The sequence below is a fragment of the Oncorhynchus clarkii genome, chromosome 17 (assembly GCF_045791955.1).
Source record: "Oncorhynchus clarkii lewisi isolate Uvic-CL-2024 chromosome 17, UVic_Ocla_1.0, whole genome shotgun sequence".
In the NCBI taxonomy this organism is placed as follows: Eukaryota; Metazoa; Chordata; class Actinopteri; order Salmoniformes; family Salmonidae; genus Oncorhynchus; species Oncorhynchus clarkii.
This window is the reverse complement of record NC_092163.1, coordinates 4,643,269-4,658,832: the sequence shown is the minus strand read 5'-3', so window position 1 is coordinate 4,658,832 and position 15,564 is coordinate 4,643,269. Positions and strand designations below refer to the sequence as shown.

Sequence of the window (15,564 nt, the reverse complement as noted above, 5' to 3'; positions counted from 1 at the left end):
GTTCTTTGGGCCCTACAGTATGGATGTGGTCACCAGCACAGCTTTCAGTGTGGACATTGACTCTCTGAACAACCCTTCAGACCCCTTCGTCTCCAACGTCAAGAAGATGACCAAGTTCGACCTGTTCAACCCACTGTTGCTCCTATTCGGTGAGACCACACACAGACACACGGACACAAAGTTGAACTTTTTAATCATATGCAGTTGTACACCTTTCTATAAAACGTTCCTCTCCACCTTACTTCTGCTCTTCGCCTCTCCTGTCCTCCCCTGCTCTCCTCTTCTCCCATCCTCCCCTCCTCTCCCCTCCTCCTCATCTCCTCTCCTCTTCTCCTCTCCTATTCTCCTCTCCCCTCCCTTTCTCCTCTCATACTCCTCTCCTCTCCTATTCTCCTCTCCTATTCTCCTATTCTCCTCTCCCCTCCCTTTCTCCTCTCATACTCCTCTCCTCTCCTCATCTCCTCTCCTATTCTCCTCTCCTCTCCTATTCTCCTATTCTCCTCTCCTCTCCCGTCCTCCTCTCATACTCCTCTCCTCTCCTTCTCCAGTTGTGTTTCCCTTCACTGGTCCTATCTTGGAGAAGATGAAGTTTTCTTTCTTCCCAGCTGCGGTGACAGACTTCTTTTACGCCTCGCTGGCTAAGATCAAATCTGGACGTGACACTGGGAACTCAACTGTAAACTTGTTTTATATTTATATTTGTATGATTGTTATATTGATATTTTCATCTGTACATTTGTATTTGTACTGTAATATTCTGTATTTACTTATTATATAACTATGAAACTATGAAATGTAACTAGTGATGGGGACCAATATGGAATGTCTATATCGATATCATGTCGCAATTTAAAAACACTATTATTGGGACCCAAAAATCTACAGTCATATTAGAATCTGTTTGTGTTGGTTGTGATTGGACCAGATCCATTAGAATCTGATGGTCTTGGTTGTGATTGGACGAGATCCAGTAGAATCTGTTTGTCTTGGTTGTGATTGGACCAGATCCATTAGAATCTGATTGTCTTGGTTGTGATTGGACCAGATCCATTAGAATCTGTTTGTGTTGGTTGTGATTGGACGAGATCCAGTAGAATCTGTTTGTCTTGGTTGTGATTGGACCAGATCCATTAGAATCTGATTGTCTTGGTTGTGATTGGACCAGATCCATTAGAATCTGATTGTGTTTTGCATGTTTTTGTATTTTGTATTTTATTGGGAGGCAGGTAGCCTAGTAGTTAGAGTGTTGGACTAGAAACCGAAAGGTTGCAAGATCGAGTCCCTGAGCTGACAAGGTAAAAATCTATCCTTTTCCACCTGAACAAGGCAGTTAACCCAATGTTCCCTGGTAGGCCGTCATTGAAAATTAGAATTTGGTCTTGACTGACTTGCCTAGTTAAATAAAACAATTAGATGTTGCAAAAGCAGCAGCTACTCTTCCTGGGGTCCACATAAAACAGAACATTATGAGGCAAGGACAGAACTACATACATTTTAAAAAGGCACACGTAGTCTACATATCAATGCATATACACAAACTGTCTAGGTCAAATAGGGGAGAGGCGTTGTGCTGTGAGGTGTTGCTTTATCTGTTTTTTGAAACCAGGTTTGCTGTTTATTTGAGCAATATGAGATGGAAGGAAGTTCCATGCAACAAGGGCTCTATATAATTCTGTACATTTTCTTGAATTTGTTCTGGATTTGGGGACGATGAAAAGATCCCTGGTGGCATGTCTGGTGGGACAAGTGTGTTTGTCAGAGCTCTGTGTAAGTTGACTATGCAAACAATTTGGGATTTTTAACACATTGTTTCTTATCAAAAGTGATGCAGTCAGTCTCTCCTCAACTCTTAGCCAAGAGAGACTGGCATGCACAGTATTTATATCAGCCCTCTGATTACAATTAAGAGCAAAACGTGCCGCTCTGTTCTGGACCAGCTGCAGCTTAACTAGGTCTTTCCTTGCAGCACTAGACCACAGATTAGACAAAACTAGAACCTGCAGAACTTGCTTTTTGGGTGTCAAAAAAGCGGAGCATCTCTTTATTATGGCGCGACCTCTCCCCATCTTTTTAAAAATGCCAGTTGAGAACAAGTTCTCATTTACAACTGCAAACTGGCCAAGATAAAGCAAAGCAGTGCGACACAAAAAACAACACAGAGTTACATATTGAATAAACAAGTGTACAGTCAATAACACAATAGAAAAAGAGAAAGTCTATATACAGTGTGTGCAAATGGCGTGAGGAGGTAAGGCAATAAATAGGCCACAGTAGCGAAGTAATTACAATTTAGCAGATTAACACTGGAGTGATAGATGAGCAGATGATGATGTGCAAGTAGAAATACTGGTGTGCAAAAATAAAAACAAGATGTGGATGAGGTAGGTAGATTGGGTGGGTTGTTTACAGATGGACTATGTACAGCTGCAGCGATCGGTTAGCTGCTCAGATTGCTGATGTTTAAAGTTAGTGAGGAAAATGTAAGTCTCCAGCTTCAGCGATTTTTGCAATTCGTTCCAGTCACTGGCAGCAGAGAACTGGAAGGAAAGGCGGCCAAAGTTGGTGTTGGCTTTGGGGATGACGAGAGAGATATACCTGCTGGATCGCGTGCTACGAGTGGGTGTTGTTATCGTGACCAGTGAGCTGAGATAAGGCGGAGCTTTACCTAGCATAGAATTATAGATAACCTGGAACCAGTGGGTCTGGCGACGAATATGTAGAGAGGGCCAGCCTACTAGAGTATACAGGTCGAAGTGGTGGGTGGTATAAGGGGCTATGGTAACAAAACGGATGGCACTGTGATAGACTACATCCAATTAGCTGAGTAGAGTATTGGAAGCTATTTTGTAGATGGCATCACCGAAGTCGAGGATCGGTAGGATAATCAGTTTTACGAGGGTAAGTTTGGCGGCGTGAATGAAGGAGGCTTTGTTGCGAAATAGGAAGCTGATTCTAGATTTGATTTTGGATTGGAGATGTTTGATTTGAGTCTGGAAGGAGAGTTTACAGTCTAGCCAGACACCTTGGTATTTGTCGTTGTCCAAGTATTCTAGGTAGGAACCGTACAGAGTAGTGATGCTAGTCAGGCGGGCGTGTGCGGGCAGCGAACGGTTGAAAAGCATGCATTTGGTTTTACTAGCATTTAAGAGCAGTTGGAGGCCAAGGAAGGAGTGTTGTATGGCATTGAAGCTCATTTGGAGGTTAGTTAACACAGTGTCCAAAGAAGGGCGAGATGTATACAGAATGGTGTCGTCTGCATAGAGGTGGATCAGGGAATAACCCGCAGCAAGAGCGACATCGTTGATATATACAGAGAAAAGAGTTGGCCAAAGAATTGAACCCTGTGGTACCCCCATAGAGACTGCCAGAGGAAAGGACAACAGGCCCTCCGATTTGACACACTGAACTCTGTCTGTGAAGTAGTCGGTGAACCAAATATCTGTTGGTTGTGATTGGACCAGATCCAGTAGAATCTGTTTGTGTTGGCTGGGATTGGACCAGATCCAGTAAAATCTGTTTGTGTTGGCTGTGATTGGACATATTTGACCTAAATTCATTCTGCTCGCAGAGTCGGGTGGATTTCTTACAACTGATGATCGACTCTCAGAAAGGCAATGACACGAAGACAGGAGGGGAACCGACTAAAGGTACCTGCCGAACAAACACCTGTTAACTACTGTTACAAACACACACCTGTAAACTAATGTTAAGAACACACACCTGTTACAAACACACACCTGTAAACTAATGTTAAGAACACACACCTGTTACAAACACACACCTGTAAACTACTGTTACAAACAAACACCTGTAAACTACTGTTACAAACACACACCTGTAAACTACTGTTAAGAACACACACCTGTAAACTAATGTTACAAACACACACCTGTAAACTACTGTTACAAACACACACCTGTAACTACTGTTAAGAACACACACCTGTAAACTAATGTTACAAACAAACACCTGTAATCTACTGTTACAAACACACACCTGCAAACTACTGTTACAAACACACACCTGTAAACTAATGTTAAGAACACACACCTGTAACTACTGTTACACACACCTGGAAAGACAGGACAATACAGTGGCCTAGAAATGTTTCATGTACGAGACTGAGAGCGCGCCTTTCTTGTTTACCTTTTATATTGACGACGTTATTGTCCGGTTGAAATATTATAGATTATTTAGGCAAAAAAAAACAACCTGAGGATTGATTTTAAACATTGTTTGTACGAACTTTACGGATACTATTTGGATTTTTTGTCTGCCTGTTGTGACTGCGTTTGAGCCTGTGGATTACTGAACAAAACGTGCAAGCAAAACTGAGGTTTTTGGATATAAAGAGAGACTTTATCGAACAAAACAAACATTTATTGAGTAAAAGAATGTCTTCTGCGTGCAACCATATGAAGATCATCAAAGGTAAGTGATTCATTTTATCTCTATTTCTGACTTGTGTAACTCTTCTACTTGGCTGGTTACTGTTTGTTATGATTTGTCAGCTGGGCGCTCTTCTCAGATAATCGCATGGTATGCTTTAGCCATAAAGCCTTTTTGAAATCTGACATCGTGGTTGGACTAACAAGAAGTTAATCCTTAAACCTATGTATAACACTTGTATGTTTTATGAATTTTTATATTGGGTATTTCTGTTTTTGAATTTGGCGCTCTGCAATTTCACTGGACGTTGGCCAGGTGGGACGCTAGCGTCCCACTTACCCTAGTGAGGTTTTAAACTACTGATACAAACACACACCTGTTAAAAACACACACCTGTTACAAACACACACCTGTTACAACCACACACCTGTTACAAACACACACCTGTTACAACCACACACCTGTTACAAACACACACCTATAAACTACTGTTACAAACACACACCTGTTAAAAACACACACCTGTTACAAACACACACCTGTTAAAAACACACACCTGTTACAAACACACACCTATAAACTACTGTTACAAACACACACCTGTTACAAACACACACCTGTAAACTACTGTTACCAGCACACACCTTTACACTACTGTTACAAACACACACCTGTTACAAACACACACATGTTACAAACACATACCTGTTACAAACACACACCTGTAAACTTCAATTACCAACACACACCTGTAAACTACTGTTACAAACACACACCTGTTACAAAAATGTCACGTAGAGTAGAGCTAGAAGTCTAAATTGAAAAACCTGACCTCTATCAAATATAATGATGGCGGAGCCACAAAAGGTCTTCTGGGTGTTTATTTACAGAGTGATTCCGGAAGAAAAACAACAGTAGTCATCCAAAGTATCCTTTATGGGGGCAGCTTAACCTCTCTTGGGTAGGGGGCCTCCGGATGAAAATGGAGCCCAAAGTAAACTCCCTGTTACTCAGGCCCATAAGCTGGGATATGCATAACATTGGTAGATTTGGATTAAAAAAAACACTCTAAAGTTTCTACAACTGTTAAAATAATGTCTGTGGGTATAACAGAACTGAAATGGTAACCCCGAGGATGAACCAACCCCCCTCCCCCCTCAAACAAATTCTACCACTATTTTCAAGGACTGTCACTTTTATTATAAGGCCAAATCCTCCCAGATTGCAGTTCCTAGGACTTCCACTAGATGTCAACAGTCTTTAGAAAGAGTTTCAGGCTGTTTTTTGTAATTTGGCTAGATGAGGTAACAGTAGTAGTGGGTCCCGTTTTGGCTGTAGTGTTACCATGCGCATGGACGAGAGCGCGTTCTTTCTGTTTATCTCCGGTAAAGATAATAACGATTCTCCGTCTTAAAATGTATCATTTTTTTACGTATTAGGGTACCTAAGGTTGGATTATAAACGTTGTTTGACTTGTTTAGATACGTTTATTAGTAACGTTTGGGATTCATTTTGAAGGAGGGAAACCGGTGGATTATTGAATGAAGTGAGCCAGCCAAACTGAGTTTTTATGGATATAAAAAATAACTTTATGAAACAAACGGACCATTTGTGATGTGACCGGGACCTTTTGGAGTGCAAACAGAAGAAGATCTTCAAAGGTAAGGCATTTATTATATCTATTTCTGACTTTCATGTCATGTCTATTTCTGACTTTCATGCATTTGTATGCTGTCCTCACATGGTGAGCTTTCGCCGTAAAGCCTTTTTGAAATCTGAACCAGCGGCTGGATTAACAAGAAGTTAAGCTTTATTCTGATGTATTGCACTTATATTTTAATGAATGTTAGATATTTATAATACTGTAGTTTGTATTTCACTTGTATTTTAATGAATGTTGAATATGAATGATATTTAAAATACTGTAGTTTGAATTTCGCGCTCTGGAATTTCACAGGATGTTGTCGAGGCGCCCCGCACGTCTAACCGTAACATTACACACCTGTTACAAACACAAACACACACCTTTAAACTACTGTTACAACCACAAACCTGTAAATGTAACTAATGTTACAAACACACACCTTTAAACTACTGTTACAACCACACACCTGTTAATTTAACTAATGTTACAAACACACACCTGTTACAAACACACACCTGTTAATTTAACTACTGTTACAAAATCACACCTGTTACAAACACACACCTGCTACAAACACACACCTTTAAACTACTGTTACAACCACACACCTGTTAATTTAACTAATGTTACAAACACACACCTGTTACAAACACACACATAAACTACAGCTACAAACACACAACTGTTACAAACACACACCTGTAATCTACTGTTACGAATACACACCTATAAACTACTGTAACAAATACACACCTGTTACAAACTATTCCCTCCTCTCTGCTCCCTCTCTCCCTCCACAGGACTGACTGATCATGAGATCTTGTCTCAAGCCATGATCTTCATCTTCGCCGGCTACGAGACCAGCAGCAGTACTATGAGTTTCCTGGCCTATAACCTGGCAACAAATCCCCACACCATGACCAAACTGCAGGAGGAGATTGATACTGTGTTCCCCAACAAGGTAACCCCCACACCATGACCAAACTGCAGGAGGAGGTAGATACTGTGGTCCCCAACAAGGTAACCCCCACACCATGACCAAACTGCAGGAGGAGATAGATACTGTGTTCTCCAACAAGGTAACCCCCACACCATGACCAAACTGCAGGAGGAGATAGATACTGTGTGGGTGCCAGATGTGGTGAGGTACTGATGTGTGTGTGTATCCCCGGAGTCAGATGGGGTGAGGTACTGATGTGTGTGTAACCACGGTGCAGGCTCCAATCCAGTACGAAGCTCTGATGCAGATGGACTATTTGGACTGTGTGTTGAACGAGTCTCTGAGACTGTACCCCGTCATGCTGCGACTGGAGAGGGTCGCCAAGAAGACGGTGGAGATCAACGGCATCGTCATCCCCAAAGACTGCATTGTCCTGGTTCCCACGTGGACGCTCCACCGTGACCCAGAGATCTGGTCCGACCCTGAGGAGTTCAAACCAGAGAGGTACTGGACCGCACCGTAACCACAATCCAACCATAACACAACCATAACATAACCATAATACAACCAAAATACAAACACAAGATCATTAATACATTTTGCTACAACTTAACTACAGTGCATCATTATATCATCATACAATGTGAAATGTTTCTGAACCACAACCACAAATCAACTACAATACAATGTGTAATGTGTCTGCCCAATCCCTGTCCAGGTTCAGTAAGGAGAACAAGGAGTCTATTGATCCGTACACGTACATGCCGTTTGGGGCGGGGCCCAGGAACTGTATCGGGATGCGCTTCGCCCTGATCATGATCAAACTGGCCATAGTCGAGATCCTCCAGAGTTTCACTTTCTCCGTCTGCGACGAGACCGAGGTGAGACGCTCACCTGAGCAGACAGAATATGACATCAACAAACATCAGTATCTGTTTCAGCATGGTCACCACCTGTTTTACCATGGACCTGTTTTAACATGGACCTGTTTTAACATGGTCACCACCTGTTTTAACATGGTCACCACCTGTTTTAACATGGTCAACACCTGTTTTGATCATGACCTGTTTTAACATGGTCAACACCTGTTTTAACATGGTCAGCACCTGTTTTAACATGGTCAACACCTGTTTTAACATGGTCAGCACCTGTTTTAACATGGTCAACACCTGTTATAACATGGTCAACACCTGTTTTAACATGGTCAGCACCTGTTTTAACATGGTCAACACCTGTTTTAACATGGTCACCACCTGTTTTAACATGGACCTGTTTTAACATGGTCACCACCTGTTTTAACATGGTCAACACCTGTTTTAACATGGTCAGCACCTGTTTTAACATGGTCAACACCTGTTTTAACATGGTCACCACCTGTTTTAACATGGACCTGTTTTAACATGGTCACCACCTGTTTTAACATGGTCACCACCTGCTTTAACATGGTCGCCACCTGTTTTAACATGGTCAGCGCCTGTTTTAACATGGTCAACACCTGTTTTAACATGCTCAGCACCTGTTTTAACATGGTCACAACCTGTTTTAACATGGACCTGTTTTAACATGGTCACCACCTGTTTTAACATGGACCTGTTTTAACATGGTCACCACCTGTTTTAACATGGTCACCACCTGTTTTAACATGGACCTGTTTTAACATGGTTCGCACCTGTTTTAGCATGGTCACCACCTGTTTTAACATGGTCACCACCTGTTTTAACACGGTCACCACCTGTTTTAACATGGTCACCGCCTGTTTTAGCATTGTCACCACCTGTTTTAACATGGTCACCACCTGTTTTAACATGGTCACATCCTGTTTTAATATGGTCACCACCTGTTTTAACATGGTCACCACCTGTTTTTTACATGGACCCGTTTTATCATGGTCACCACCTGTTTTAACATTGTCACCACTGTTTTAACATGGTCACCACTTGTTTTAGCATGGACCTGTTTTATCATGGTCACCACCTGTTTTAACATGGTCACCACCTGTTTTAACATGGTCACCAACCGGTTTTAACATGGTCACCACCTGTTTTAACATGGTCACCACCTGTTTTAACACAGTCACCACCTGTTTTAACATGGTCACCACCTGTTTTAACACGGTCACCACCTGTTTTAACATGGTCACCACCTGTTTCATTATGGTCACCACTGTTTTAACATGGTCACCACTGTTTTAACATGATCACCACCTGTTTTAACATGGTCACCACCTGTTTTAAGATGGTCAGCTCCTGTTTTAACATGGTCACCGCCTGTTTTAACATTGTCACCACCTGTTTTAACATGGTCAGACCCTGTTTTACATGGTAACCACCTGTTTTAACATGGTCACCACTGTTTTAACATGGTCACCACTTGTTTTAGCATGGACCTGTTTTAACATGGTCACACTGTTTTTACATGGTCACCACCTGTTTTAACATGGTCACACTGTTTTAACATGGTCACTACCTGTTTTTAACGTGGTCACCACCTGTTTTAACATGGGCACCACCTGTTTTAACATGGGCACCACCTGTTTTTAACATGGTCACCACTTGTTTTAGCATGGACCCGTTTTAACATGGTCACACTGTTTTTACATGGTCACCACCTGTTTTAACATGGTCACCACCTGTTTTAACACAGTCACCACCTGTTTTTAACATGGTCACCACCTGTTTTAACATGGGCACCACCTGTTTTAACATGGGCCTGTTTTAACATGGTCACCACCTGTTTTAACATGGTCTGCACCTGTTTAACATGGTCACCACCTGTTTTAACATGGTCACCACCTGTTTTAAAATTGACCTGTTTTAACATGGTCTCCACCTGTTTTAACATGGTCACCACCTGTTTTAACATGGTCACCACTTGTTTTAAGATGGTCACCACCTGTTTTAACATGGTCAACTCCTGTTTTAACATGGTCACCGCCTGTTTTAACATGGTCACCGCCTGTTTTAACATGGTCAGAACCTGTTTTAACACAGTCACTACCTGTTTTAACATGGTCACCACCTGTTTTAACATGGTCACCACCTGTTTTAACATGGTCAGAACCTGTTTGAACATGGTCAGTTCTTGTTTAACATGGTCACCACCTGTTTTAACATGGTCACCACCTGTTTTAACACAGTCACCACCTGTTTTAACACAGTCACCACCTATTTTAACATGGTCACCACCTGTTTTAACACGGTCACCACCTGTTTTAACATGGTCACCACCTGTTTTAACACGGTCACCACCTGTTTTAACATGGTCACCACCTGTTTTAACATGGTCACCACCTGTTTTAACATGGTCACCACTGTTTTAACATGGTCACCACCTGTTTTAACATGGTCACCACTGTTTTAACACAGTCACCACCTGTTTTAACATGCACCTGTTTTAACGTGGACCTGTTTTAACATGCACCTGTTTTAACATGGTCACCGCCTGTTTTAACATGGTCACCACCTGTTTTAACATGGTCACCACCTGTTATAACATGGTCACCACCTGTTTAACATGGTCACCACCTGTTTTAACATGGACCTGTTTTATCATGGTCACCACCTGTTTTAACATGGTCACCACCTGTTTTAACATGGTCACCACCTGTTTTACATGGTCACCACCTGTTTTACATGGTCACCGCCTGTTTTAACATGGTCACCACCTGTTTTAACATGGTCACCACCTGTTTTAACATGGACCTGTTTTAACATGGACCTGTTTTAACACGGACCTGTTTTAACATGGTCACCACCTGTTATAACATGGTCACCACCTGTTATAACATGGTCAACACCTGTTTTAACATGGGCACCACCTGTTTTAACATGGACCTGTTTTATCATGGTCACCACCTGTTTTAATATGGTCACCACCTGTTTTAACATGGTCACCAACTGTTATAACATGGTCACCACCTGTTTAACACGGTCACTACCTGTTTAAACATGGTCACCACCTGTTATAACATGGTCACCACCTGTTTTAACATGGTCACCACCTGTTATAACATGGTCACCACCTGTTTTAACATGGACCTGTTTTATCATGGTCACCACTTGTTTTAACATGGGCACCACCTGTTTTAACATGGATCTGTTTTATCATGGTCACCACCTGTTTTAACATGGTCACCAACTGTTATAACATGGTCACCACCTGTTTAACATGGTCACTACCTGTTTAAACATGGTCACCACCTGTTATAACATGGTCACCACCTGTTTTAACATGGTCACCACCTGTTATAACATGGTCACCACCTGTTTTAACATGGACCTGTTTTATCATGGTCACCACCTGTTTTAACATGGTCACCACCTGTTTTAACATGGTCACCACCTGTTTAACATGGTCACCACCTGTTTTAACATGGTCACCACCTGTTTTAACATGGTCACCGCCTGTTTAACATGGTCACCACCTGTTTTAACATGGTCAACACCTGTTTTAACATGGTCACCACCTGTTTTAACATGGTCACCGCCTGTTCAACATGGTCACCACCTGTTTTAACATGGTCACCACCTGTTTTAACATGGTCACCACCTGTTATAACATGGTCACCACCTGTTTTACATGGTCACCACCTGTTTTACATGGTCACCGCCTGTTTTAACATGGTCACCACCTGTTTTAACATGGTCACCACCTGTTTTAACATGGACCTGTTTTAACATGGACCTGTTTTAACATGGACCTGTTTTAACATGTTCACCACCTGTTTTAACATGGACCTGTTTTAACATGGTCACCACCTGTTTTAACATGGTCACCACCTGTTTTAACACGGTCACCGCCTGTTTTAACATGGTCACCGCCTGTTTTAACCTGGTCACCACCTGTTTTAGCATGGTCAGCTCCTGTTTTAACATGGACCTGTTTTAACATGGTCACCACCTGTTTTAACATGGACCTGTTTTAACATGGTCACCACCTGTTTTAACATGGTCACCACCTGTTTTAACATGGACCTGTTTTAACATGGTCACCACCTGTTGTAACATGGTCACCACCTGTTTTAACACGGTCACCGCCTGTTTTAACATGGTCACCGCCTGTTTTAACCTGGTCACCACCTCTTTTAGCATGGTCAGCTCCTGTTTTAACATGGACCTGTTTTAACATGTTCACCACCTGTTTTAACATGGACCTGTTTTAACATGGTCACCACTGTTTTAACATGGTCACCACCTGTTTTAACATGGTCACCACCTGTTTTAACACGGTCACCACCTGTTTTAACATGGTCACCACTGTTTTAACACAGTCACCACCTGTTTTAACATGCACCTGTTTTAACGTGGACCTGTTTTGACATGCACCTGTTTTAACATGGTCACCGCCTGTTTTAACATGGTCACCACCTGTTTTAACATGGTCACCACCTGTTATAACATGGTCACCACCTGTTTAACATGGTCACCACCTGTTTTAACATGGACCTGTTTTATCATGGTCACCACCTGTTTTAACATGGTCACCACCTGTTTTAACATGGTCACCACCTGTTTTACATGGTCACCACCTGTTTTACATGGTCACCGCCTGTTTTAACATGGTCACCACCTGTTTTAACATGGTCACCACCTGTTTTAACATGGACCTGTTTTAACATGGACCTGTTTTAACACGGACCTGTTTTAACATGGTCACCACCTGTTATAACATGGTCACCACCTGTTATAACATGGTCAACACCTGTTTTAACATGGGCACCACCTGTTTTAACATGGACCTGTATTATCATGGTCACCACCTGTTTTCAGCACCTGTTTTAACATGGACCTGTTTTAACATGGTCACCACCTGTTTTAACATGGTCACTACCTGTTTTAAAATGGTCACCACCTGTTTTAACATGGTCAGCTCCTGTTTTAACATGGACCTGTTTTAACATGGTCACCACCTGTTTTAACATGGACCTGTTTTAACATGGTCACCGTCTGTTTTAACATGGTCACCACCTGTTTTAACATGGTCACCTCCTGTATTAACATGGTCACCACCTGTTTTAACATGGTCACCACCTTTTTTAACATGGTCAGCTCCTGTTTTAACATGGGCCTGTTTTAACATGGTCACCACCTGTTTTAACATGGACCTGTTTTAACATGGTCACCACCTGTTTTAACATGGACCTGTTTTAACATGGTCACCACCTGTTTCAACATGGTCAGCTCCTGTTTTAACATGGTCACCACCTGTTTTAACATGGTCAGCTCCTGTTTTAACATGGACCTGTTTTAACATGGTCACCACCTGTTTTAGCATGGTCACCACCTGTTTAAACATGGTCAGAACCTTTTTTTAACATGGTCAGTTCTTGTTTAACATGGTCAGAGCCTGTTTTAACATGTTCACCACCTGTTTTAACATGGTCACCACCTGTTTTAACATGGCCACTACCTGTTTTAACATGGACCTGTTTTAACATGGTCACCACCTGTTTTAACATGGTCACCACCTGTTTTAACATGGTCACCACCTGTTTTAACATGGTCACTACCTGTTTTAACATGGACCTGTTTTAACATGGTCACCATCTGTTTTAACATGGTCACCACCTGTTTTAACATGGTCACCACCTGTTTTAACATGGTCACCACCTGTTTTAACATGGTGAACTCCTTTTTTAACATGGACCTGTTTTAACATGGTCACCACCTGTTTAAACATGGTCAGCTCCTGTTTTAACATGGTCACCACCTGTTTTAACATGGTGATCTCCTGTTTTAACATGGACCTGTTTTAACATGGTCACCACCTGTTTTACATGGTCACCACCTGTTTTACATGGTCACCACCTGTTTTAACATGGTCACTACCTATTTAACATGGTCAGCACCTGTTTAACATGGTCAGCACCTGGTTCTACATGGTCTCTTATTCTCTATAGGTCCTGTTGGAGATGTACAACCAGGGTTATGTTCTGTTCTGTTTTTCCCTATAGATCCCATTGGAGATGGACAAGCAGGGTTTGCTGATGCCCAAACGACCAATCAAACTGAGGCTGGAGTCCCGTATCAACAACCTTAGCAATACCACCGCCACCTGACAAGTCCAACAACATGACCGAATGCAGTACCCCCCTCTCTCTCTCTCTCTCCCCACACACAAAAGGGCTTTACTACAGACAGAAATTCTTCTCTGCACGCCCCCTCACCCCGCTAATGATCCTGAGCTGGTGTGGTTACATGTGGTCTGCCGTTGTGAGGCCGGTTGGACGTGCTGCCAAATTTTCAATCTATCTATCTATCTATCTACCTATCTATCTATCTATCTATCTATCTATCTATCTATCTATCTATCTATCTATCTATCTATCTATCTATCTATCGGCTACTGAATATTCGGTCCTTATCCTGACCCTGCTATAGGCTACTGAATATTCAGTCCTTATCCTGACCCTGCTATAGGCTACTGAATATTCAGGCTGGGATTCAATAGGCTACTTAATATAATATGATAATAAGAACTGCATTCACAATAAATGTTGCATATGTCAGTTCAATCAGAAATTACCTTTAAAATGGCGCATAGCTTACAAAGCGCTGGGATTGAATGCTGGTCTCAGTCTCATGCTTGGTTTGATTAGGACTCAGAAACCCATTTCCACCAGATAAAAGAGAGATAGTAATACTATGGATGCATTAGAGGTACATGTCTTGTTATAGTTAGACACCAGGGGGTATTAAATCCATGGCATGATGTCATGTCTGGATCCTGCACACTACTGGCTGGTGGCTGGAATTCTCCTAGAATGTAGAACTCTAGCTGGTGTTCTCTAGAACTGTACTCTCATTCTGTTCCTCTGGGTGTTCTGCTGTCCAGTCATTCCAAAATATAATCTTTACTGTCTGTTGAGATGATCCCTGCAGCTGCTTGGTTTTAACTTTAATCATCACAAACCAATAAAATCATCACACTAATGAACAAGGTCGTCTGTGTATTTATTCATAAGACAAAACTTAAGACACAAACGCACACAAATATACATGAGAACAATCAATATAGATTGATTTGTGTTAGTTATCAAGACATACTGTATTTATAATTTCATTCAGCTAGGCCTAATTGTAGTGTTATGACTTGGTCATCCACACACGTTTCTTTTCAGATCCCAATACCGCCCCTGTGTGGCCGTTGGATGTAAATACACCACCCAGGTCCCATTACAAACTATTAATCCACTTTCCACATTTTACAGCTCTTGTACTTTCTGCATTCATAAACACAGTGTAGAGAATAGAGCAAAGTTCACATAGAGCTACTATCTACCATTACTGCATAGTGAGGTGATTTCCTCCCAGTTCACATAGAACTAATATCTACCATTACTGCATTGTGAGTTGATTTCCTCCCAGTTCAGCCTATAGTGCCTATTGACCATTCATATTTTAATGTACATTCTTACCTATGTACTTGTGAGGTGATTTCCCACAGTTAAAGTCCTGCAATATGAGCTATGACACAATTATTTGTGTAAACTCTTCACATTTCATGGACCCAAGATACAGAGGTAATGCTGTAAAGTGCAGTAGAAGTCTGCCTCAATGCAATTCTAATACAGCCACAGTGGGACTTCAAC

At 41.8% G+C, this 15,564-nt stretch overlaps 1 protein-coding gene across 1 annotated transcript in view; it reads left to right on the top strand.

The window, feature by feature from the left end:
* Window positions 1-14,912, top strand: part of LOC139370107 (cytochrome P450 3A27-like) — a 29,551-nt gene extending 14,639 nt beyond the window's left edge. The window contains exons 7-13 of the mRNA XM_071109426.1: window positions 1-149; window positions 549-676; window positions 3,569-3,647; window positions 6,835-6,995; window positions 7,252-7,478; window positions 7,693-7,855; window positions 13,927-14,912. Coding sequence (XP_070965527.1) covers window positions 1-149; window positions 549-676; window positions 3,569-3,647; window positions 6,835-6,995; window positions 7,252-7,478; window positions 7,693-7,855; window positions 13,927-14,031 — 1,012 coding nt within the window. The 3' untranslated portion in view covers window positions 14,032-14,912. The remainder of the gene's footprint in view (window positions 150-548; window positions 677-3,568; window positions 3,648-6,834; window positions 6,996-7,251; window positions 7,479-7,692; window positions 7,856-13,926) is intronic.
* Window positions 14,913-15,564: the final 652 nt, after the last annotated feature.